Raw genomic sequence first — 23,909 nt, 5'->3', positions numbered from 1 at the left:
TCTAGATAACAGGCATGCAGGAAGCTCCATGATCAGTCCTCGAGGATATTTGAGAAATATTGGATATCACCCTGCAAATAGCCTGCTAGCTCAAGATCGGGCAGGATCACTAAGGTCTTTATTAATCATCCAGAAAAAAGTACTTCGTAGTAGGTTCTTGAGCTAAGGTACAGAGGGTCTTAGCCAGAACCAGCACAGATTGCGGATGGGAAAGGTAAGACATGTTCAGAAATCCAGGTCATCAATCCAAGCCATCAGAATTTCTCTCGACTATCAAAAGTTGAGTCGTTGTCTTGCAAGTTGCGACTTGCAACGTCCGATCTGCGCCAGTTAGAGTATTTACCAAGGGAAACTATTGAGTTTACATGACTTAACCCCAAGATAGGAGGAGTCTAGACTTTATTCAACCCATTAGATTGTTATTCCATCTGCCACCAAGTTCGGACTTCTTGAAAACCAGTCCTTGAACTTCATATTACCGAAGTTAGATAGACACTGAAAGAACCATCCCCTATTTTGCGGGAGCGTGACGAAGTTTGGATCCAATGCAGATCCAAAGTGGATTTGTTTCCACAAACCGTGCTTTTACTGAAAAGCGCAAGTACACTCCGCGTCATGGACAGGACTGGAATGACCCTTTTTCCTTGGCCGTTGTTGATTGTCTCATTATTACAGAAGAACTCAGCTGACAACTTGCTGCTAACTTGACATCACTGTTCTTCCCGCAAGAATGACAACACATTTGCCTTGTTATCATCAACGCCAGCCAGGACCAGGTACCTTGCATATGCAGTCATGCACATCAGAATCAGACATGAGACAACAACGCTTTGGAGACTTGGACTGCTGCTGGGGGGTGAAACCTTACGGCGATGGGATTGTTTGAGCAACCATCTGATTTGTGATTGGTGTGCCTGGCTCGGGGGTGTACCAGATTTTTTTGCACGGCCTCTGCCAAGGGCTCCAGCGTGATTGGCCAGACCTGACCATGGTAATTTCGGCAACCGCCAAGCTCAAGCCGACATTTCAGGCCAGGAACAGGAAACGGACAAACATCAAGTACGGAGGCTAGATATCTGGGTAAATTTGCTACTCTGTACAGAGCACAGGTCAAAAGTAAAAGGATATAACCATCCCCAGCCGCAACCCCTTGCCCAGTGTCTAGTGAGAATGTTCCAGTCTTCCAATTTCTGGAGTTTAGACGTCGGAATTCTCGTGTTTAATGGGAGGCAACCCGACTTTCAGCTACTGGACCTAGGTAAGAATTTAGATACTACTTAGACTACCGTAGTAGTCAGGATACGCACCACAAACTGTTGTAGACACGTCGGCGTCCCCACTGTGGCTGCTAATCCAAGAGAATATCACGTTGTCCATGGATGATTTCAGTAGCGGGTTTCTGACTTTGGGTTACCGACCTTTTTCCTCGGCGAGTGTACCCCTGATGAATGAATGACCAGTAATAAGACGTACCACACCGGTCTTACATCAGGCTCATTTCCGTCAACCATTGATTAAATCTCCCTACGGCCAGGTACCAGCTATCTCCAGGGCGCTAAGAAGACAACAACAGTAACAAAAACAAACGGGAGGGCGCCAACCGATTTATTATTGAATTCCGTACTATGGAGTGGTCCATACAGTACAATCTAGTCTGTATGCCTGGAGTCTTCGACCCCATTAACCTTCAGTCTTTCTCTCGGAGTGGGGCCCCCTATTTCTATTAGCATGACTATTATTATGATTAATTTAACACTTACAGTAGTAGTATTATTATTGACTATCAGCCTTTCTGTCTTTGTCTGTCCACAGTTTCCAGCGGCAGTGCCACCCACACACACTTTCGCTCTTCAGCCCCCTGGAAGGGTCTGCAGTCTGCATTTACGCCTTGTCCCGTAGCTTCCCCTGGACCGCCATTATTGTTGACTAACAGTCTTTCTCTAACTCTACTTACTCCTCTTCTGTCCCTTTGATCCCCTCCCTTATTTTTCTCTTTTGCGATCTTACGTTCCTCCAGAGAACCTTGTCTTCTGCGGCCCCAGAGATTCCTATCCGACCAGAGGGACTCGTCTTCTCTCTCGCACGCTCTTTTAGGAACCTCGTCTTCACTCTTTCAAACTCTCATATTCATTTCTAGGTTTCGGCCTTTTGTTTGCGACCACAACTTTCAGCGAGTAAACTGAGCTCCGGCGATTTTTGTTTCTATACCGAGTCTTATCACACGAGCGTGCCTGGGCAATTTGCGACGTTGAGGTATGTGCAATCGACCCTCTCACATCCTTGTCTGCTTTCTAGATTTGCACCGCATTGAATTGTGGCACATCCGTGACCATCTTTGAGAGGTCTGACCCTGGGCGGCGAGGCATCAGAGAGAGCAATGGACCTCTTATGTATCTGTGCAAATGGCGCTTGTTGCATTAAGTGGATAAGAATCTCAATGATGCAATGGAGTGGATGCCTTACATTACAGCCTTGAACTCATTTTCTCACGGAGCGTACGCTAATTGGCATGACTATAAGATTACCGACATCGTGAGCGCAATATTAGGGACGTGAGCACAATGAAGTTCATCACCGTTGCTCTTACTCTCGCCACAGCGGGTTCCCTGGTGACCGCTCAACATCACCACCAGCATCGTCACCACCAGCACAAGCGCGAGGACGTGGTCGAATCCGGTGCCACCGTCGTGCAATACGAGCTGGACGGAAAGCCGATTTCTCTTAAGGAGGTGTGTGCCGGTCTGGCTAGTCAAAAACTCAAGTTTGCCAACAACGACCATCCTACCGGCATCTGCGACAACTTGAGCAGCGCCGCTGCTCCTGCCTCCACGCCTGAGGTCACCCCCGCCTTTGCCCCGGCCCAATTCATCGAGCTCTCTTCCGTTGTCACCCCGGCCTCCCCGACCTCAGCTCCAAGCTCAGAGGCAGTCCAGACCCCTGCCGCCTCTAGCAGCTCTGCTTCCAGCTCTTCCACCGCCACCGGTTTGGATGCCGACTTCCCTGATGGAGAACTTGACTGTTCTACCTTCCCATCCCAGTACGGCGCTATTCCCCTCGACTACCTCAATCTCGGCGGATGGTCTGGTATTCAGTACGTCTCCTACGCCGGCAACTTTATCAACCATATTGTGACGGCCATCGCTGGCGACACCTGCAAAGATGGTGCCATGTGTTCCTATGCTTGCCCGCCTGGTTATCAGAAGTCTCAATGGCCTAGTACCCAGGGCGCCACTGGCCAGTCTGTTGGTGGTATTGAGTGCCGCAACGGAAAGCTCCACCTTACCAATCCTTCTCTCTCGAAGAAGCTCTGCATTCCGGGTGTTGGAGGTGTCAGCGTCCAGAACACTCTGGGCGAAACGGTGTCTGTTTGCCGTACTGACTATCCTGGTTAGTTTGACCATTTCATGAAACTTTATTCTGTCTAACGAAATCTTTCTAAGGTACCGAATCCGAGACCATTCCCATCGGCCTTGGTGGCAATGACCTCCAGCCCTTGACCTGCCCCGATGGTGAGACCTACTACAAGTGGCAGGGCAAGACAACCTCTGCCCAGTATTACGTCAACCCTAAGGGCGTTACCCCTGATGAGGGTTGCCAGTGGGGTGATGGCACCCTGCCTATCGGCAACTGGGCTCCCGTCAACCTTGGTGTCGGCCTGAACAAGGGCAAATGGCTCTCCATCTTCCAGAACAGCCCCACAACTTCCGAAAAGCTTGACTTCAACATTAAGATTAAGGGTGATAACCTCAGCGGCTCCTGCAAGTACGAAAATGGTGTCTTCTACTCCGAGACCGGTAGCAGCAGCTCTGGATGCACTGTAAGTTTGAGTCACCCCGCCATGTTAAGAATAGTTGACTTACAAACCGTCTCCAACAGGTCGAGGTCATGTCTGGCGATGCTACCTTTGTCTTCTACTAGAGTATGAAGTCGTCCAGCTCCAATGGTAGTGCGTGTCGCCGTTGTGCGTAGATGGTAACGGCCACCTCAGATATTCTGCCAATACTCTGTGAGAGAAGACGATTGAGCGCCGCTCATCCGCCTCATGAACAATTACCCGGTGTGCTTGCTTTCTTCTGTGTATCTTACTATATCACCTTACGTGGCGTGGACTCAAGTTCTTGTCACATCTTGTCATGTCTTCAACCTTTTGTTAGAGACATTGTGGTTAAATTTTATTCTCCAACTTCAGAGCCGCCAAGTATCCCGGTTTATTTACCATCATCCTTCTCAATTGCACAGTGTCGCTTCCTGCATGTTTTGTCGTCTTTCCAAGTCTCATCTGTGACTGTCCACCTCCTGTCTTACGTCTGCGAAATGTTCAGCTTTTCCAAATACTTAGAACGTAATCCTTTTTTTTTTTCGTTTTGCACTGAGCTTGGTTCAAATTTTAGACAAAACACGTATTGAGGAAATGTGTATCTTGCGTATCCCTGGCTTAGTCCAATAGATCCTACTATATATATCTGAGGAACATTCCACAGTACAGCCTGAATTCCGATATGCATGACACATGCAAAAGTTAGTAGTTCGCAACCTTGATGGTAATGCACTGTATCCTTTGGGTGGAGTACTCCGTAGAAATAATCAGTAGGGGATGGAAGGCTGGGAGTATGGTTTCGATGGCTGCAGTGTGCTGAGTACCTAAGTACGCATCGTGTACTCCGTAAATGGGAGTAGACGAAAACCAGAATCCTAGAAATGCTTCCTGTTGGCTTAAGCACCACGGTACCAGGCATGAGATATTGCCGCTGCTGCCCTTAGACTAGGACAGAGTCCAAATGACAGGGACTATCTCTCCCGTCAAATTTCCTTTTCAAGTCAATGGCCCCAAGCTGCTGGCCTCACCTCTTTCAGTCCTGTCATCAGTAGGTAGACTAAGCAAGGCACCAACAAAAATGCATGGTATCATCCAATTGGAGCACGACCAAGCTAGGTGAGCTGCATGTCAGAACGGGCATTCCAGCAAAGCGGCGCAAGCACTCTGACCGAGGGCTGACCCTTTGATCACGTGATCATGCGCGAGTCACGGGGACTCGAACCATAGAACGCGGGAGCACATGAGGCTAGACGCGGCGGACGCGCCTTTTGCATACACAACACAGATAATGTATGCAGGCATGAGCCATTGAGGCATGGTCTCTATCAGCTCATGCTTCACCATTTCATCTTTTGCTTGGCTTGAGAATCTAAACGAGAATCATGCTGTGTGACACATAGTTTGAAATGGCCTTTCAGTGAGGCTGCGCGAGGTTAGCGGTGGAGCTTCTGAGCCCTTGTCGGCGCCTATCGAACGCGTCTCAGTCTGTAAGCGTGCAAATCCGCGCTGGAAGGACGAGACGTTCCGCTCCGGCAGGCATTCCTGCACCACACACCAACTTTCACCCTTTTCTTCTATGCCTCGTACTTGTTCTTTCTCGCAGGCCAATTTTCTCGTGCTTCCCAACCTCCTGGTCGTCATCCTGGGGGGAAGCTTCGGTTCTTTCCTTTTTGTCTAGGACAAGCTTCTCTCTTTCCTTTATATTGCTGTCCTGTGGTTATTGTGCCATAGAAATAGGTCCCTACGCGGCCTCGACGCGAACCTCAGTCAATATCTTCTCTCTTTAGGAGTTTGCTAGAGGTGCCTAGTACTTTTTTGTTTTTGGTTTTTATCTTTCAATTGATCTGGACGAAGTCCATAGCATCATGGAGTCTTCTCCTCCAAGGAGCAGCGCCACTGCTTCTGTGGTAGGTGTGAAGCGTCCTGCGTCCTTGTTGCCTGCGTTTGAGCCATTGAGCTCGTCTCCCTCCCTTCCTCGGCCACAGAAGCGTGTGGCTCGCGATAGCCATGGCATAGTATCGACCTATCCTACTCCTGTTCCGACCTCGTCGACCCATATCATGTCCTCGTCGCCGCCTCGGATGGCATTGTCACGGTCTGCATCACGTCGTACTATTGCCCAGTCAGGTTCCGAACGTACTCCATTGTCGACCGTCCCAACACTGATGCTTCCTGAGAGTGGAGAGCCTATCTTGATGGGGAGGTCTAGTGCATCTTGTCACCACCAATTGTCTGCTAACCGGATGATATCGAGGGTCCATGTCAAGGCCGCCTATAAACCGGCACCTAATCCATTTGATCGTGATAGGGTGGAGATAATGTGCATGGGGTGGAACGGGGTCAAACTTCTCTGCCAAGGCAAGACGTATGAGTTGGCCAAAGGGAAGACGTTCACGTCCGATATCAAAGATGCGGACATCATGGTGGATGTCCACGACGCTCGTGTGCTCGTGCAATGGCCACGGAATGAAAGGAAGGACTATGCTTCAACGGACTCGGAGCAAACCTGGGAGGAGACAACACCAAAGGGCCCCAATCAGTCTCGTAGGAGCCTACAAGATAGTCCCCTTGGCGAACGACAGCGTCTGGCTTCCCCCGTCTCTCCGTCACCTGCGGTGCAGCCACTCGTTCCTCCATCCTCGCCTTTGTTTACTCCTACCCGCTCGCGAAACGCAGTGGTCGTGTATGAAGATGAGGCATCTCCTGTTCGTCGTAACCTTTCTCGGGAAGTGTCATCGCCTCGAGCCGCCCAGGAATCCGCACGCCTAGCGGATGTTCTCCAAAGCTCACAGTCCAGCGACCTGAGCGATCTTAGCAGACCTGACGAATTCTCGGATCACGACGAGGAGAACGATCCAATCATTCACTCCTTCGGTCCTTTCGGCGACAACCTCCTTCCCCGCATGGCATCTTTCTCCGCAGATGAATCACCACTGCGAGGCCCACGCCCTTCTCGCCCCCTTCAGCCTACTCAATCTCCCAAACAGCCAAAACGGCCTTCAGAGAAAGACAGCTCGGAATGCAAGTCAGGACTGACTGACGAGACCTGTGAGAGAATCCAGAACCATGCGGCGAATCAACTGGCCTTCTCCCGCCTGTCTTCGACTCCATTCTCGACTATACTAAATAATCTTCCTCCGGCTCTGTGGAAGCGGGATGACCGGTTCAAACAGGGGCCTTCGAGCGAGGAGATTCGCGCTATCCTAGAGTCCACCAAATGTATTGGCAAGGTTGCGCGTGAAGGAAAAGATGCCGCCGGCAAACCCCTTGAAAGCGAATACTACTATATACCTGACTTCGACGACGATGATATGCGACGTGAAGCAGTTGTGAATGACCTCAGAAAGCCAGGTCTTCGCAACTGCCGAAAGCAACACAAGGTATGCTTCGAGTCTCTGACTGATCGTTAGTCATGCAACTAATTTCCGTACAGCAATACTTCTGGCGTAAGCCAAAATGATACAACTTTGTGAAGACCAAGATGGCGTCGTATTCGCCGATGTCCCGATTAAAAGATTTGCTGTAACCGTTCTTAGTACATAGTTACATTACCCTTGTTTTTCCCTTGTTTTTGAAGTTCGAGGACTCGCATAGCGTGGCGTGGGCATACCCTGTTTGATTTTTCCATGTTGTATGAAGGTGTATGATGTATGGTGGTTCGTTTCTTCTCATCTAGGTATGATGCCTTGTTTGTTTAATATGCGCCTCAAACAGTCGAGATGCACCTGTTCTTTTGTACCCGTGCGATTTCGTACCACGTCCCTTTTGCTGATGATGGGACTATGATGCAAGCTGATGGTTCCAGCATGATTGTTCATATATTGCGTGGACCGAGTGTCTTTGCAAATCTTCTTGTCAGCAAAGATCTCTTTCCATGTACCAGATGAGCTCGGCTCTTCAATGACTGTATGGTATGAAGACTCGTTCAAGAGAATAAAAGTATTCTACATTTTCTGCCGTCCTGACTGTCGAACCATTTGCTTTCCTTCGTAGAGACGTACTGGTTAGATTTTCGGTCCATTTTTTATCCGATCACTTATCTCTTCATCGTTCATATCACGTGACACCTCTCATACAAGGAAGTGTTGGCTATAACGTATGACCCCTGCTCGCTTTGATATTATTTGATGTTGGGCCTAGAGAGGTACCTCTCGGAGGTGTTGTGGTAGAAATAATAACTTGTCACTATCTGGTACCCCGAAAGTCTGATATCCGGCCAATGTAACTCTCTAAGTCGCCACTACCTATGACATAGCTTGACCTTCCGTGTCACCATGGGCTCCTGGCACCTATATTAATCCCTCTAAACTGTCAAATGGATGTCTGATATTCTTCGTGTCTGGCTGATCTAAGCACACTTTGCTGTGTCTCTGGAACTCCATCATTATCATACTCAATTGAGTAAGTCATGTTCCTTGACGGTTACTGGACTAGTGCCTAAACCATCACGTTACATGTAGCAAAGGGAGAAGAAGCCCCGCATCAGTAGTATAGATCAGTTCTATCTACAGCATCGCCCACCAACACAACAATGTCGTCCACAGGCCATCAAGGACCATTCGCTGAACCCAGCTCTGAATCTCAGACTGTCCTGCTGCCTGCAAACCCGTCCGTGAGCCGAAGCAGTGAGCCCCTCCCCGATCCACCAAGTGGCAGTTCTCAAGGCCGCTCCTCGGAGAAGCCGTGGAAGCCGAGTATCAATCGTCAACAAAGCTGGAGTGAGCAGGATCAGAAACATGAGCTTCAGTCTAGGCTGCTAGCAACGGAGAGAGGGAAGGAGACGGGGTTCACGGAGACGTTGCAGGATCTGTAATATGTAGCCGTCTTTTTGAACCTATCTTCTGAGCCTTGGTCTTGATTGATGCTGGATAGCATAGGGGTAGGATGAAGCTCAGTAGGATTTGCTAAGGACATGATTTCTATGAACATAAAAGCGTGTGTTCGTTCATCGAAGAGAAGTAAAGGCGATGTTCATATGGTTGTCCCTCGTCAAGCAACAGCATGATCGAGAAAAAGTACAGCACCTTCGCTATTTTGAAATTATAATTAATAGGTCTTTGACATTATGCACGAAGTTCCAATAAGAGAAAAATAAAATGAAAGAAATGCCTTGAGCTAGGGCAGCAGGACAGCGCTCTGCTGGGCTTTATAGTAAGTGGAAGAGCGATCTCCGCAACATCCCAAGGGTCCAGTTTCTCTGGCAGGACCGCCTTCGGATCCCACTTCGCCGCCGCAGTCAGTCAAATAAGAGAATCATCTTCATCTTCAACAGTCTATAACTTGACGCACAGAGGGCGTCTAGCTGTACCAAACGCTGCGCGCCATTTTCGCCGTGCCTCACCAATGTGGCGTTCAAGTCACTTATGCGCTTTCCTTTCGGACTTTGAGAAAGGACCCCACGACAGTTAAAATCGCTGCGGACAGCAGCCGGCAATAAGAGATGGAACGTCAGAGAAAGCGTACGCATTTTCTTTGCATAGAATTTGAAGCTAAACCAAAGTCTACCTGATATCTGACAATTTTGAACTATATAGGAGAGCTCCGCGACCTGAATGAACGAGCCTGGGCTGGAGAGAGTGGTAATTACCTCCCCGTTCAATGATAAACTCCGCTGGATGCTTTCGTCTCACAGTCACCTAACTACGTATCGGACGATTTTACAGATCTCTTTCCAGTTAGCAGTTCGCTTGATTCGTCGCTGAAGAAGAATACGGCCTTTATCAAGCGTCTCCGAACAGGAATCAATGCTTCAGTCCTGCAAACCTTCTTGACCGATATCCGCACTTTGTCGCTCCACAAGTACCTTTCCGAGATTATCTCCGCATGCTACGAGGGTCTCTGCAAACTTAAGTCGCCCGGGGAGATTGCCGCGGGCGTGGAAGTCACAAGCGCATTGCATCAGCGATTCGGACCGGACGAGTTCACGAGGCAGATCGGTTGGCTGCTGGGTCGCGGCCTCAGCACACCTGACAAGTCGCAGCTCAGAACCCTCAGCCAGGAGTTGCGCGAGCGTGAAGAGAAAGAGAGACTTTCCAGACATCGGGTGCTGCTTAGAGTGGTCACGGAGCTATGGCTTGTCGGAGTTCTGAGAACCCTCGATGATATCGAGAGACCAGATGACCTGGGCGCCAAGGGCAAGGATGGTGCGGTCAGTATCGGTGGAAAGGCGACAGACGCCGTGTCTAAGCCTAAGACGACGCCGTCTGCAGCCAAAGATCAAGACAAAGAAGCCGAGCCGTTCCCTCTGGAGGTCTTGAAAGATCTTCTTGGTCACGATCGCGAGCATGCCAATCTGCCACTTGCCGTGTTATTTGCCAAAAGCTTTAGTTGGGATATTCTAGGAGTGAATATGGTTGACGAAAACCGGAAGACGGTTGATGTGGATGGGACCACGACCTCTGTTGCTCCCGCAGATACAGTGAATGGCGGAGACGATGCGACGGCCGCCGAGAATGACCCGCCGCTTGTGTCGGAGAAAACGCAGCTTCGCTTCAGGAGTATTTTGAGCCGGTATTTGGAAGATGTGAAGGCGCACGTCGTTCGCGACCAGAGAGCATTGGCAGCACAGAGCCGTCGAAATGCGGAAGCCTACGTCAAGAGTGGTGAGATATTTGAGGATCGTCAAGCGAATTTCGACAAGCAGAGCAAGTCATTGGAGAAACTGGTTGCGAACACTCAGGTATTGTGCGAGGTTCTAGGGGTGGAAATGCCCGCCTTGGCTGAACAGGAAGCGGCTGATTCTGCTTCGAGTGGTGGAATCGGGCTTGTGAAGACTTCGGAATACCTGCGTGGCCAGGGCGAAGGTCCCGGTATTTGGGAGGATGAAGAGGAACGGCGCTTCTACGAAAACTTGGTTGATCTCAAAGGCAAGGTACCGTCGGTTCTGCTTGAGGATGGCAAGAAGAAAAAGCCCGACTCCGACGATGCTGCAAAGAAAAAGACAGACGGCGAAGCTACCCCCGATTGGAGTTCAGAGAAGCCTGAGAACGCAAGCCAAATCCCAACGTCGGAAGAGAAGTCTGCTGCGGAGGCGGAAGATCAGTCTACCGCTATCGCCAGCAAGACCGTTGGAGCTCAGGTAGATGCTCTCTTGGCTAGACTCCCCGAACTTCAAACAAAAGACCAAGTTGATCAGCTGGCACTCGAGTTCTGCTTTCTCAACTCCAAGGCGTCGAGAAACAGGCTCATCAAGGCTGTGTCAGACGTCCCAAAGGGTCGAGTCGATCTTTTGCCATTGTATTCCCGACTGGTTGCAACCCTCGGACAGTATCTTCAGGATATTCCTCAAGGTTTAATAACTTACCTCGACGAAGAGTTTCGCAGTCTTCAACGTCGGAAGTCCAAAGAATTCCTCGGCCAGGTTCGGATGACCAATATCCGCTATTTCGCAGAGTTGACCAAATTCGGTGTGGTTCCGGAGCATATCATCTTTCACTGTTTCAAGGTTTCCCTCGATGACTTTTCACGCATGAACATTGAGATTATTGGTCATCTGCTCGAAAACTGCGGACGCTACCTGCTTCGGAATCCAGAAACATCCCCGCGGATGGCTTCGTTCTTGGAGAAGCTCGGCAGGAAGAAGACAGTCCAACATCTGGGTCAGCAAGAAAGAATGATTATCGAGAACGCAATGTACTATGTCGACCCGCCGCCGCGACCTGCTATTCAACAAAAGGAGCGCACGCCTATGGAATCCTACATCCGCAAGCTGATTTACCTGGACATGAACAAGCGTAATTACACCAAAATTTTGAAATCAATTCGAAAACTCCACTGGGAAGAACAAGATGTAAGCACACTCTACACCCTTTCGTGCTACAGATGGCTAATCTCGTTCTCCAGGTGGTCGATATCTTGGAGCGTGTCTTCAGTAAGCCGGTTAAGGTCAAATACGGCAATATCCACCTTCTCGCTATCCTTGTCAGTGCACTTTACAGGTATCACCAGGACTTCGTGATCAGTGTTGTAGACAACATCCTCGAGCAGATCACGCTGGGACTCGAACAGAACGATTTCAAGTTCAACCAGAAGCGTGTAGCTGAAGTCAAATACCTCGGGGAATTGTACAACTACAAAATGATCGACTCACCCGTGGTCTTTGATACGTTGTACCGGATTGTCACTTTCGGCTACGGTAAGCATCTTTGGATTCGTTAACGTTTTCTATTACTTATATATTATGTAGAAGGTGGCACTCCGATTCCTGGAAAGCTCAACCCACTAGATCTACCAGACGATTTCTTCCGCATTCGCCTAGTCTGCACTCTGCTGGACACTTGTGGTCACTGTTTTGATCGTGGGTCTGCTAAAAAGAAGTTGGATTTCTTCTTGATCTTCTTCCAGGTACCTCTTTTGCCCGCTCAGTCTTCGAGAGGAGTTTAGTGGTCTAATATTTTCACAGTACTATTATCTTACAAAGGACCCTTTGCCTATGGACGTTGAATTTTTGATCCAGGACACCTTCGCTATGGCTCGTCCTCAATGGAAGTTGATGACTGATTTGCAGGAGGCCACGCAGCTGTTCAGTGAAGCAGTCGCTCAGAACTACAAGACTCCGGATTCCGAGAGGCCTATGGAGGCGGATGAAGATGATGCAGAAAGCAGCTCGTCTGATGACGGTCTCGAGGATGACGCAATTCCCGAGGCTGAAGAAGAACAAGAGTCGAGCGATGAAGCTGAAGTGAGTTTCACATCCATCAGGGCGAGGTCGCCTTCAGACTCGTTACCGATTGCTAATAAATGCAGGTCTCTGGCCCCAATGCCGAGCAAGATACTGACAGTGAATCCGAGGACGAGCAGATCTTTGTTACTCGTCAGGAGGAGGAGCGTGATCCTGAGGTCGAGGCTGAGTTTGACCGCGAGTTCGAGAAAATGATGGCAGAGAGTATGGAGTCCAGACGATTCGAACGCAAGGCTGTGTTTGATATTCCTCTTCCCATGAGGCGCGCTGGCCGTGAGGCTTCGGCGGGTGATGCAGTGACTGAAGCGCCTCCCGAGCGAACCAATACAATGGCCTTCTCTTTGATGACAAAGAAGGGAAATAAGCAGCAGGTTTGTTGCACTTCCTAGCCATATGCATTGCATGTTACTAACAAGCCATAGACTCGTACAATTGATCTCCCATCTGACTCTAGCTTTGCAATCGCCATGAAGAGTCAGCAGCAAGCGGATCGTGAAGAACAGCAACGCATTAAGAACTTGGTGCTCAATTACGAAATGACTAACGAGGCTGAAAACAATACTGAAGGTGAGCATCGCTCTATTCGAGCCAGTGTTCGTTATCTGACTTGCGTTTAGTGCTTGAAAAGCGTACCTCTCCGAAGCTCGACAAGCCTGGCTCGAACCGCACAGCTTTCCGGTCTAGAAAGCTCCAGCTCAGCGATGTCAATTGGTAGTAGTCCTCTGTTTTACAGTTGAACTTGTTCAGCTGTACATTGCTCCATAAGATTGAGAGTGCACCCTCATCGGTCATGTCTGAGCCGGTTGAGTGCGCTACTGCGCGTCAGCTTCGTTACTGCCAGCGAACTTTTGACGAGTGGCCCATCAAGCATCACTACATTGTGTGATTTTGACCTTGGACATCTCGAAGTGTTGACCTGCCTCCGTATGTACGCGGCTTACACTACTGGAAACATTCCATGCTCATGCTGCTCGGCTGTCGAGAGGACTTTGTGAGGAGCATGATATGGCCTTCGTATGGTATGGTTGATGTCACGGAATGGATTCCGGCGGGGTTAGTTGTGGTCGTTGTCAGGCTACTAGACTCTTCGGTCTTGTCTTCTGGGTCGAATCGCCACAACTCGAATGGCAATGGCTTTGAAGTGCCAGTCTTCTGAGTCCGTGAAACTGGAAGCAAGATATGGGTGCCGCTGCTTAGCAGGCGCGAACAAGGAGAGGTCATCATGCTTGAGCCCGGGTCACCGTCTTTAGCTGAAGCATCAATCCACTTTGCGTGTCTTGAACGCTAGATTGCAATAGTCCAACGAAGTATTGATTTATCCGAACTCAACTTGTCTAACCGCGTAGAGATAGATCAGTGACACATGATAAGCGGCTATGGTAACTCCACAGAAGGCTCTATTTTCTATCGCTCCTCTTGCTGAATGGCCAGAACATAAAGTACACTAAGATACATGATGGAGTAGGGTAATCAGGAGAATGAATCAGATGCAGACCAAAATGGCGATGATAAAAAGAACACCCAGACGGATAAAAAGGAAAGAGATCGGCCATTCGTTAGGAGATAGTGCAGGAAAGAGAGCGATGAAGGTATAGTAGTACACGGCCTGAATCCCACACTTCCCACCCTTTCTGGACCGTTCAACAGATACGAGGGAAATTTTTGTTCCGCTCGTCACATGTATTAATCTATCAAAATGGGACTGCTCATTTCTCCGTCTGCTGGGCCTTGGTGACAGTGTCGTTCTTGCCTTCGGTATCGTGCCAGGCCTTGGGAATGAGGTCTTCGCTCTCAGCCTGCTCGGCCTTCTCGGCAACCTCCGACTTCACCTGGGCGTGAACGTCTTTTGCGCGAGCCCGCTTTTCTTCAGAGTCAGAGGAGGCATCGATCTCAGCGGCGGGGGAAGCGGGCTGCTCGCTGGGTTCTGAGACGCCAGCTGCGGTGGCAGCTGCGGCGTCGGCCTCGTCGTCATCTTCGAGCTCGGCACCGTAGACGTCGGGGTACCTCCGAAAGCACTCTTGCATGCCCCTGTCACGTAAAAAGTATTGGTTAGCACATGACTGCATCCCGAGCGATATTTCAGAAAGGTCAGGGTTGAACGAACTTGAACTTGTCAATGCAGTCCATGCCCTTGGGTTCTTCCGTGGAGTACACAAAGCAGCTGAACGCAGCCTTGAACTCCTCGCCACAAGGGCCATGGGCCATGCCGCCCAGGCATGGGCAGTCCCAGTTGATCTCGCCAGTCTCGGGGTTGAAGGCGGCTTCCTGGCCGGCTTCGTCTTCAAGTTCTTGGGGCGACTTCAGAGCGGCTTCTGAGGCGGGTAGGGCCTCGTGCTGTGTGGGCTGCGCATCCGGTTGCGAGACGGCCTTCAATTCTGCTTGTCTTTCTTCGCGGATTCTGGGCTTAATGGAGTCGATGGTTGGGAGCTTGGTTTCATCGGAAGAATCCGGTGTGCTCTGCTTGGAGAGGAGGGATACTGTATCATTGACCAAGTTCAATTAGTATAAATTCATCTTTTACATGTAAAGCAGCTTGCTATTATCCGAATCTTGCTCGTTCAGACGTATGGTTCCAATTGTGTAGGAAGGGAAAAAAACCATGACCGAATCAAAGGTGACGGCCAAAACCGGGATTTCGCACATACATGACGGCTGTTCGGCAAAGACACTGCTCGTGTTATAGTAGTATACAGCTCCAGCGGCCAACCCCAGACGGACAATGGTACTCTTCCAACTCCTCGACTTGGCGTCTGGAGGAGCGGTGCTTATCAATCGTCTGCTTGCAGGGCCACGGACTGCGACACCCGGCGCGCGGAGAACTCTGGTCGCGGGACGGAACATGATGTGGAAGGGATGTGAGAAAAGGAGGCGGAAATATAAAGAGTAAATAGGAAGCCGGCTATGCAGACATTCAATCGGTATGCGAAATCTAATTGAGGGGGATATGGCCCGCCAAACCGGTGCGAAGCGGAGAGAGAAAGAGGATGTGAACGAATTGGTGATGTCCTGCCGGCCTGAGGCTCATGAATTCCCCCTTTGAGAGTAAGGTGGGTGGTCACGTTACCATCTGGCCAATCAGATGACGTCCATATCCTCTTCCATCGTCTTCTGTTTTACAAGTGCTTACCATTATAAGAGCTGCGCTGATTAATTCGGTCTTCAAAATCATGGCCTTGAAGACTGGCGTCATACTTATGAGGCTGTTATGTAGATTAAATCTTTGGGCTAAATGAGAGATGTTTACCCCTCTAGTGCTACTGAAAGTCGGGATGCCATAACGATGTATATATATATGACGTGAATGAGAACATCAAGATTGAAGATTAACATGACAATCTCGTGCAGTAGTAGATGAGAACAGAAACCATCAAGGTCAAGGCTTCATCGCTAGATTTCCTCGAATGAACGGCAATTCTATTTGCCAGATCAACCATCACCCAGTCCCTTCTGAAATCTACTACATCCAGGTCAAGCCCCTCCATACAGATTTTCAGTAGAGGTACGAAGTAGACTTTTCCAACTGCGGTAGAGCATCGTTCTTCAACACTATCGCTCCCCAACTTCAAAGACAATTCAGCACTTATAAGTGTCAAGTTGGGAAAGCGATAGCCTGTCTAGCCAGAGATACTGAAACACTGAGATACTTATGAATGCCAGTGCGTGACATCACTGCAGTAAGAACATCATCGTATCGCGCTTTCAGCCCGCCCACCAGTGCAACCAGACACAGATTGAGCTCAATTCCTCTCAGGCCGACCAAAAAATCCTGGAAATACAACCCATCAAGCGATAATGTCAACGGAGTGGGACCCAACTCAATTCTTCTGCGACTCCAGCCAACCTATTGCTCCATTTGCGCTGCTCGTCCTCAACCAGCCAATCAACGAAAGAGCTTTTGCAGTCCTGAAGAAACATGGTATGTGCCCGCATAGTGCAACTCCTCCATACAATATCCTGCAATACTCAGAGCCGAACTAGCTAACCCGTTCCAAGCATGCTTCACCATCTGCGCCGACGGCGGCGCAAACCGCTTCTACGACATGATGCACAAGCAGGGGAGGGAATCCCAAGAGGTAAATTAACACTGCTCTGCTCTACACAAGACAGCATCCAGCATCACCCAGAACTAACAAACAGGGACCCAGCTACCGAATCTCATAATCGGCGATCTGGACTCCATCCGCCCCTCCGTGCGCTCGCACTATGAGGGGCTAGGCGTCTCCGTCATTGAGGATCCGGACCAATACTCGACGGATTTCACCAAGTGTCTCAAGTACCTCCGCGCGCACGCAGCTGAGATCATCACCAAGCGCGAGATTTCAACGCAGTCGCCGTCTGCGCGGCTGGAGATTCTCATCATGGGCGGCCTGGGCGGGAGGGTTGACCAGGCGTTCTCGCAGATCCATCATCTGTATATGATGACGCGGGAAGTAGCTGGTGAGCCGGCGGCGGGGGATCTGTACCTGATCTCCGAGGAGAGTATCACGTTTATTCTACAGTCAGGAAGGCACACTATTCGCACGCCGAGAACGAAAAGGCCAGGTGTGTGTCCTGAGCACGGCGAGGATGAATATTATCTGCTGGAGGAGAATGTCGGGATAATTCCTCTATCTGGACCGGCGAGGATCACGACACGCGGATTCGAGTGGGATGTGGAGGACTGGTTGACTGAGATTGGAGGCCAACTTAGTACCAGTAATCATATTCGAGCCGATGAGGTGACTGTGGAGACGGGGGTCCCTGTTCTAGTTACGCTGGAGCTGGCGCAAAGATTTAAGAGGATGCGGTGATAGAGTCTCAGTTCCGAAGTTGCTTTGTTTTCTTTTTTTCTGTCTGTTCAAATAGACTCACGCTGGGACGGTGGTTGACACATGTATATACACCCAAGATAAAGTATATAGAAGTCTGATCCGAAGACGTCGCTTATCCCGGATCTATAGACAAGAGCCGCGAGATTTCCATACGTCTGGAAGCCCGTAAAATAATATATGAATCAATTGATTCCGTGAACACCAAAACCAACCAAGTGGATCGAATATACTGAGTATAGTGACAAGAAAACGACAATCCACAGATACAACCAAGGCGCCTCCCTCTGAGCGAGTACAAAAAGAACCAAAAACTGTAGCAAGCAAGACCCAGACAGACATCACGCCTTATTAAACCCCGAGAAGAAGATATCAAAGAAATGAGCTTCAACTCATCCTGACACCTGAGTGAGCGAGAAGTCTCCTTGTTCAACTGTCTGACCCTCTTCGCCCTTCCACGCTTTCTCTTACCGCTGATTTGCTTATTATATTGCTTCGCATGAGCCCGACAAATTTGCGTCAACCGCGCAAGAACGCATCATCCAACGCAACCCAGAGCGGACCCCGCCGCAAGACAATGACAAGCACACATTGAAGCACATATATATCTATATCTACTTGCGCAGAATAGCCTCGTAGAGAGTGCCAACAGTCCCAATTGCAGCAGTGGTAAGCATGCCTGGCCAGTGGAAGGGGACCGATACATTCACCCTCTCGATGGAGAAGTTGCTGTATAGACCCATGAAGTTGAAATGATGCGCATAAACCACGTACGCGATGACGGCTTTGGTGATATTGAAACTGAGCGGATCGAACTCAGGACGAGTCTTGTGGCCCTTGCGCGTCTCAGGCACAGGACTGCCGCTTGCCTGCAAGCTGATGTTGAAAAAGTAAGCAAAGAGCAAGGGTAGGAGGTAGCTCGTAAGCAGCCACAGGGAGAACGGGGCCCAAAAGGCCCCATCCACAAGCATGAAGAGATCGGGTACCCTAAGCGCGAACTCAGGGCTATTAATCGCCGGCACAGCAGGGATAGTGGTCAGATAACGGATGGGGATGAGGTCTTTCATAAGAAAAGCGCCTTCAACGGCCATCACGATGGTCTCCACAGCTCTTACGCTGCTCATTTTCGAGCGCACCCAGTTGGAAGATTCCTGTACGCCAGAACGGCCCCACGCGTCGTTGATGCGCTCGCGCCATTCGGCGGTCTGCCGATCAATCACATCTGTGACCAAAGCAGGCGATAGTGGAGGCTCGGCAGTGATTTGCGAGCGCGCAGGAGTCTTTGTTACAACACTGGTAGCCTGGTTCGGTGTCGAGGCCTCCGATGCCTCCGAGTCGTCCCTACGTGACAAAGTCAATAAAACTGTCGCTAAAGGTGCACGCGCATATCCAAGCTATCGCGAAAGCCGGCCACGCGACAACGCGACAGACAAGGAGCTAGAAAGAACACAAGACGGTAGAGACCTACGTCACTTCAACCTCATCCTTCTTTGGCTGTGTTTGCCTGCGACGCGTTGTTCCAGGCGTGGCTTTCCGTACGGCAGGCGCAGCTTTCTTCGGGGCAGGCGTGACGTCGACCCCGACAGCCTTCTTGACCGGAGAAGTGCGCGCGGGCGATGTCGAAGACGCGCGCGTCCAGTATTCCTTCAACTCGGGGACATTGATCAGGATAGTTTGGTTGTCTTGAAGGTACTTGTGGAGCGCGACGGCCAGCGCGTCCTTGTTGCTGTAATCCGCATAGCTGCGCACAGATTAGAAGCGCCCTATTTCATTATTCTGTCATTCCGGGAGCATACTCTTCAAGTCCAGCAGCATGCGCGAGGTCGTTGACCTCGGCTCTGCGTAGCTTCTTCAGCCAATTCAATCCGTTTGACATGGTGATACGCGCGGGTAGACGGGTAGACCAAGAGTGTGGGGACCATGCGACGGGCACAGAACACAGAGTAAGGGATGGGTTGTTTATATATACTGGAAGCGCTTATCGAGACCGATACCGAGTGCACAGAGCAAACAAGGTAAACAGAAGTGAAACTAGGGGAAATCGAGGGATCCAATTCAATAAATAACCAAGGTAGACGGGGATGGAGAGAGACAGAGATGGTTGCATCACCGCCGGAGACAACAGAAGGCTTGACTGCCTGAGGGGGCGACTCGTGGGGCTGGAGCGCTTTGTTTACATTTGGCCGGTTGTTGTGGTCGCCCCATCGCCGTTGCTTCGCGCGGTTCGGCAAGCCTCGCCGTCATTGGCCCGGGAGCGATCAACATTGAATCCTCTTCTTACGTTTCTTTGTCCTTTTCTTCTCGTCCACCTATTTTCGAGAACATGGTTCATTCATTCTATTTCTGTTGGGGTTCTTTATCTTGTTTCGATACCCAAAGAGAAAGAGAGATTGATCTATGGTACACATCGCATAATTAGGCATCGTCTAAGAGTCTATGCGGGAGAGGAAAGAAACAAACAAAATGCCGTACCAAGACCTCTCCAGAAATGGTACATATACATATCAACAATGACAGCGATGATTTGTGTCATCTTGTCATGATGCGCAATAGCGGAGAGGTTGGTCCGATGCAGAAGGGAGAGAAGATGAACATGCCACAACCCCGCCAGAACGCCCTGCAAAACATAGCCTGCCAAGGCACACAAGCATGTTCCGAGTGAGATGCGAATATATCTACAAGGAGGGTCCCCATTCTATTTGGTTGAAGATAAGGGGCTCGACTAAAGAGGACCCGTCTCCCCAGTAGTTTGCCATGCCTCGAGCTGCTTCAGCAGATACTGGTACATGACCAGCATGGTTCCGCTTTGTATGCTGGTCCAAACGCCACGTGGGCCAACCCCGCGAAACCACCCAGAAAATCCTTCAGTCTGGTAGATCATCTTCAAGCCAGTGAAGAATGACGAGGTGTCCAGGCGAGGCGTTCCAGGGGGCCGTACCGAAGTAGAAGCTCCTCCGGTTGAGATCGGCCGGGAGTGAGTCCGGAGGCTCGAAGTGGTTTGGCTTGAAGTATGCTGCCGAGGAGTCTCCTTGGTAGAAGCGTGCTCAGCGGGGCCCTTCGACGACGCGGAAGAAGGATTGACAGCATCTGGGTTCTGCTGTGTCTGAATTCTAGTTTTTACGACATCCATTGGGCAAGTAATCACGCCCGCCATGCCACCAGCCGTGGCAGCAGTCAAGATCTCTAGCCCCAGACCGATATCTCGAGACCCTACCCATTCTTTGGCGAGGCGGTGTTCCTGTTCGTAGAAGGCAAACTGAAGAGCAGAGAAAGGTAGATCACGGAAAATGGTAGCCTTGTACCCATGGAAGAGCGCAGAAAACCCTTCTTGTCGAATGATGGTTCGCAGCGCGTCTGAGGTCGAGCGGTAATTATATCCAGAATTGAAGTAAGGGTTGTTATAGCGCCCCTGGAGTTGCAGCCGTGTCTTCAATACCTCCGAGGGAACATATACAACAGAAGCGGCCAAGTCCGCAATGAACCCTAGTAGGTAAAGAGAAAGATGTCAATATTGATTGCACGCCCAACTCTCCCAGCGGATCATCTCCCACATACCTCCAGACAGATATGCCACATTCGCGTTGATCCCCGCATCCAACATCCATCGCTTGGTGAATTCATATGTCCCAAAGAAAATGACAGTTCCCGGGAAAGAACCAAGGAGGGCGGGGGTGACACCACCATAAAGACCGCGGAAGAATCCTTCTTGTCGGTAGATTGTCGCATACGATGAGGTCATGGAGGTGTACTTCGGAGGAAAATTAGGGTCGCCTTGTTGCCGGGTCTTGACCGTATCTAGCGAATGCATAAGCATATCGCCGCAAGTGCCTCCGGTACCTCCGGCAAGCATTGCCTGTATTCAAAGAAAATCCATTCATCAGCACATAAAGATAAAACGGCCCGTCGCAAGGGTCTTCCACTCTGGTGCGATAACGCAGACTACCCAATTCATCACGGGCCAGGTGATTGCGACTATATTGACGTACATGTAGATATGGAGGCCGGGGCTCCTCCTCTTCATCCATCAAAGCATCTTGTCGTACGGCACCGTTTTCCCTCTTCATCGGACTAGCATTCTGAGAAGCATTGTTGCCGCCGCTCTTCGTGTTCAGCAAGAATGATGACGATGTAGGCGAATCAGGTGTAGATGTCTCTGTCGTCGAAAACAGGCCTAAGAGACGCGAGGTCAAGCTCATTGCAAGGACACCGCAACCCACCAGATCGTGGTGCGGGCCAGACCACGGGGGTTGAGATGCGGCGGCGTAGATTTAAGACAGCACGCCACCTCGAGCGAAGATGACGGGGAGATGCGAGCGAAAGTGAGAGTCAAGCAAGCGCAAAAGAATACAGTTCAATATTATACAAGGTCTGAAGGGAATGAAGAGGCGAGGATCGGTGACATCGCACCTCTCGATATGCCGAACAAGAAGAGAAGGGTGGTTGTTTCTTCCTATCGGCCTCTTGCAAACACCGCAAAAAGTTCCCAAAATTTTGGACGGGTTTTCCGCTTCCTCCGCCGCCCGAGCCCTCTGACAGCCTCAGGCACCATTCCCGGTCAAACCCAGGAGATTTCCTACTGAGGAAGACAACTAGTCGGGATTGCACATATTCGGCAAGAACATCAAGAAACTTAATATCACTATTGAACGTTCGAAAGCCGGTTGGCAGACATGATATGCTTATTTAAAAACGATACAACCAAGACAGTGCAAATGGCTAATAGAGGACCAACGACAATCAACAATATAATCGCACGGTGAATGAGGATATAGGATGCGTTGAAGATCTCATTGCATCTCGCACATCCAAGAGTTGCAGTATCTCTGCAAGAAACATAAGAGCAAAAGGAGACTATGTCGTATGCCCTCTCCCCCATGCACGCTTCAGCCATTCTCTCGCATAATTTCACCACCAGCTCCTATCTTCAAACCATGGGCCAGGCCTGATCATCGTCAGACCATTGGTTTTTATATTCGTAAAAAATTATCAGCGAACGCAACGGATATCTGCAAGCGCCCCCAAGGTACTGCCAGGAAGGAGAACCTTGACAGGAATTCCGTGGGACCGCTCTTCATTACAGACATTGCCAGCATTTTCGAGAATTTGGACTACTGAGGCTTCTTGGCAGCAGCGCCGGAGGTGTAGCGGCTCAGATCCGTGGTCTCGTATCCCTGGCGCACAACGCTCTTAAACTGTTCCCAACCCTGACGAACTGCGGGAGGAGTGCTCTGGTGAGAGACCGAGGCATCGACTCTGGCGGTGAAATGACGGACAGCCTGCTGGACAAAAGAGCTCTGGGAATATCTGGCGCGGAAGAAAGCCAGGTAGAGGATAAAGAGAACAATGCTGCCCTTGGAGAAGGTGAGTAGGGAGACCACCAATCGGAAGAGGAGCGCCATCTCGAGGCCGGCAACAAGATCCATGCTGGTATCGTAATATTGTTTGACAAATCTTCCAATGGTATCTGCCAAAGGAGACTGCTTCGCAGCAGGCTTGGGAGAGCCAGGGGAGGACGGGGAGGCCACACCAGTCGTACCCTGGCTAGGAGGCTGCAAAGTAGGAATCAAGTGGGCACGTGTATAGGTGGCAACGTGGAAAACGGAGTACACGCTGAAGGGAAGAAGAGCCAGAGGGATCTGGCGAGAGTAGAGCCACACCAAAGCCATTCCTGACGTAACTTCGTAAGCCAAGGCTGCCCGAGAAGTCATCGTAGCAATGACCGCCAAGGAACCACTCACCAAGGTACTGGACATTTTCGTCTCCAGCGAGCTTCAGCGCGATACTGGGAACGCTGCCCTGGAGACGGCCTCTGGCGATGTGTGCCTTGTACACAACAATTCCGTATGTTCCGGCAGCCGCAATAAACGCCAGGCGATAAGTCACCTGTGCAGCAGAGGAGTAGTAGTTGAAGGTGACATAGGACAACAGATAACGGAAAACCGAGATGAGAAGCGTCACGTGCCTGTAGATGGTCAGTGAACCTGCCAGCTAATGCTCCTGCATTCTTCGAAGGGGCCCTGGTGGTAAAATCGCAGGGTTTATGTGCGTTGACGGCGCCGAGCAAACCGAGAATGCAATACATTCATGATTCGAGTCACTGACGGGGCGGATCGAGCGCTGTTCTTGCAATATGAACGGTGACCTACCCAATAAACCAAGCAAATCTATAGTGTTCACCGCCATCTTCGTCAGTAACCAAATTATGAGACCAATTTGCGATGCAGTCCACATACTGTAATGTTTGAACGAGAGCCTTTAGCCTCTCAGGAAGTGGCAAGTTTGAGGGAGGTGGAGGAGCCATGAGTGCTTGTGTGGATAGCTGTTGTCTCAAGTGTTGCGCGTATGGCGGAGGAAGCAGGAAGGACGGAAAGATACTGTGAAGAGGAGTGACAATGAAATAGCAGAGACACTTTTTTTTCGGTACTAGGGCAAAATTCAGTTAATTGAGGCTGGCTGGCTCAATAATCCTTCGACAAACTGTGAGGGGAGGCTGGGTGGGGAGACGTTGCGACTTGGGGTGTGCGTTTAGTGGTTTAGCTGGAGAACGGGCCGGAAGCTCTGCGCGGCTCTACTCTGCCTCGTCATTACGTGACGTCGAGAGCTA

The 23,909-nt window shown here is 50.2% G+C and overlaps 8 protein-coding genes across 8 annotated transcripts; 4 read left to right on the top strand and 4 right to left on the bottom strand.

Annotated features, from left to right (window-relative positions):
- Positions 1 to 2,561: 2,561 nt before the first annotated feature.
- sun1 (SUN family protein UTH1) lies at positions 2,562 to 3,918 on the top strand (the record flags this gene model as incomplete). The annotated part of the gene is made up of 3 exons (XM_001261488.1): positions 2,562 to 3,387; positions 3,441 to 3,817; positions 3,877 to 3,918. The coding sequence occupies 3 exons, from the start codon at positions 2,562 to 2,564 to the stop codon at positions 3,916 to 3,918; spliced, it is 1,245 nt and encodes a 414-aa protein (XP_001261489.1).
- A 1,764-nt stretch (positions 3,919 to 5,682) lies between these two features.
- fhdA (putative transcription factor Tos4) lies at positions 5,683 to 7,227 on the top strand (the record flags this gene model as incomplete). Its single annotated transcript, XM_001261487.1, has 1 exon — positions 5,683 to 7,227. One exon carries the CDS (start codon positions 5,683 to 5,685, stop codon positions 7,225 to 7,227), a length of 1,545 nt encoding a protein of 514 aa, XP_001261488.1.
- Positions 7,228 to 9,369: 2,142 nt separating this feature from the next.
- On the top strand, positions 9,370 to 13,212 carry NFIA_026640 (regulator of nonsense transcripts 2; the record flags this gene model as incomplete). Its single annotated transcript, XM_001261486.1, has 8 exons — positions 9,370 to 9,396; positions 9,450 to 11,606; positions 11,660 to 11,951; positions 12,003 to 12,160; positions 12,219 to 12,497; positions 12,563 to 12,868; positions 12,920 to 13,064; positions 13,115 to 13,212. The coding sequence occupies 8 exons, from the start codon at positions 9,370 to 9,372 to the stop codon at positions 13,210 to 13,212; spliced, it is 3,462 nt and encodes a 1,153-aa protein (XP_001261487.1).
- Positions 13,213 to 14,203: 991 nt separating this feature from the next.
- On the bottom strand, positions 14,204 to 15,338 carry NFIA_026630 (coiled-coil-helix-coiled-coil-helix domain-containing protein; the record flags this gene model as incomplete). Its single annotated transcript, XM_001261485.1, has 3 exons — positions 14,204 to 14,525; positions 14,602 to 14,974; positions 15,143 to 15,338. The coding sequence occupies 3 exons, from the start codon at positions 15,336 to 15,338 to the stop codon at positions 14,204 to 14,206; spliced, it is 891 nt and encodes a 296-aa protein (XP_001261486.1).
- A 951-nt stretch (positions 15,339 to 16,289) lies between these two features.
- NFIA_026620 (thiamine diphosphokinase) lies at positions 16,290 to 17,287 on the top strand (the record flags this gene model as incomplete). Its single annotated transcript, XM_001261484.1, has 3 exons — positions 16,290 to 16,413; positions 16,491 to 16,570; positions 16,643 to 17,287. 3 exons carry the CDS (start codon positions 16,290 to 16,292, stop codon positions 17,285 to 17,287), a joined length of 849 nt encoding a protein of 282 aa, XP_001261485.1.
- Positions 17,288 to 17,919: 632 nt separating this feature from the next.
- On the bottom strand, positions 17,920 to 19,181 carry NFIA_026610 (uncharacterized protein; the record flags this gene model as incomplete). The annotated part of the gene is made up of 3 exons (XM_001261483.1): positions 17,920 to 18,646; positions 18,774 to 19,046; positions 19,102 to 19,181. The coding sequence occupies 3 exons, from the start codon at positions 19,179 to 19,181 to the stop codon at positions 17,920 to 17,922; spliced, it is 1,080 nt and encodes a 359-aa protein (XP_001261484.1).
- Positions 19,182 to 20,027: 846 nt separating this feature from the next.
- On the bottom strand, positions 20,028 to 21,501 carry NFIA_026600 (putative mitochondrial carrier protein; the record flags this gene model as incomplete). Its single annotated transcript, XM_001261482.1, has 3 exons — positions 20,028 to 20,788; positions 20,861 to 21,158; positions 21,292 to 21,501. The coding sequence occupies 3 exons, from the start codon at positions 21,499 to 21,501 to the stop codon at positions 20,028 to 20,030; spliced, it is 1,269 nt and encodes a 422-aa protein (XP_001261483.1).
- A 912-nt stretch (positions 21,502 to 22,413) lies between these two features.
- Positions 22,414 to 23,606, bottom strand: NFIA_026590 (uncharacterized protein; the record flags this gene model as incomplete). The annotated part of the gene is made up of 3 exons (XM_001261481.1): positions 22,414 to 22,973; positions 23,044 to 23,267; positions 23,452 to 23,606. The coding sequence occupies 3 exons, from the start codon at positions 23,604 to 23,606 to the stop codon at positions 22,414 to 22,416; spliced, it is 939 nt and encodes a 312-aa protein (XP_001261482.1).
- Between the last annotated feature and the right edge of the window lie 303 nt (positions 23,607 to 23,909).

The sequence above is a fragment of the Aspergillus fischeri genome, genomic scaffold (genome assembly GCF_000149645.3).
Source record: "Aspergillus fischeri NRRL 181 1099437636263 genomic scaffold, whole genome shotgun sequence".
NCBI classification, from domain to species: Eukaryota; Fungi; Ascomycota; class Eurotiomycetes; order Eurotiales; family Aspergillaceae; genus Aspergillus; species Aspergillus fischeri.
Note: the sequence above shows the minus strand (reverse complement) of the source record. Positions and strands in the feature narration are given on the sequence as shown.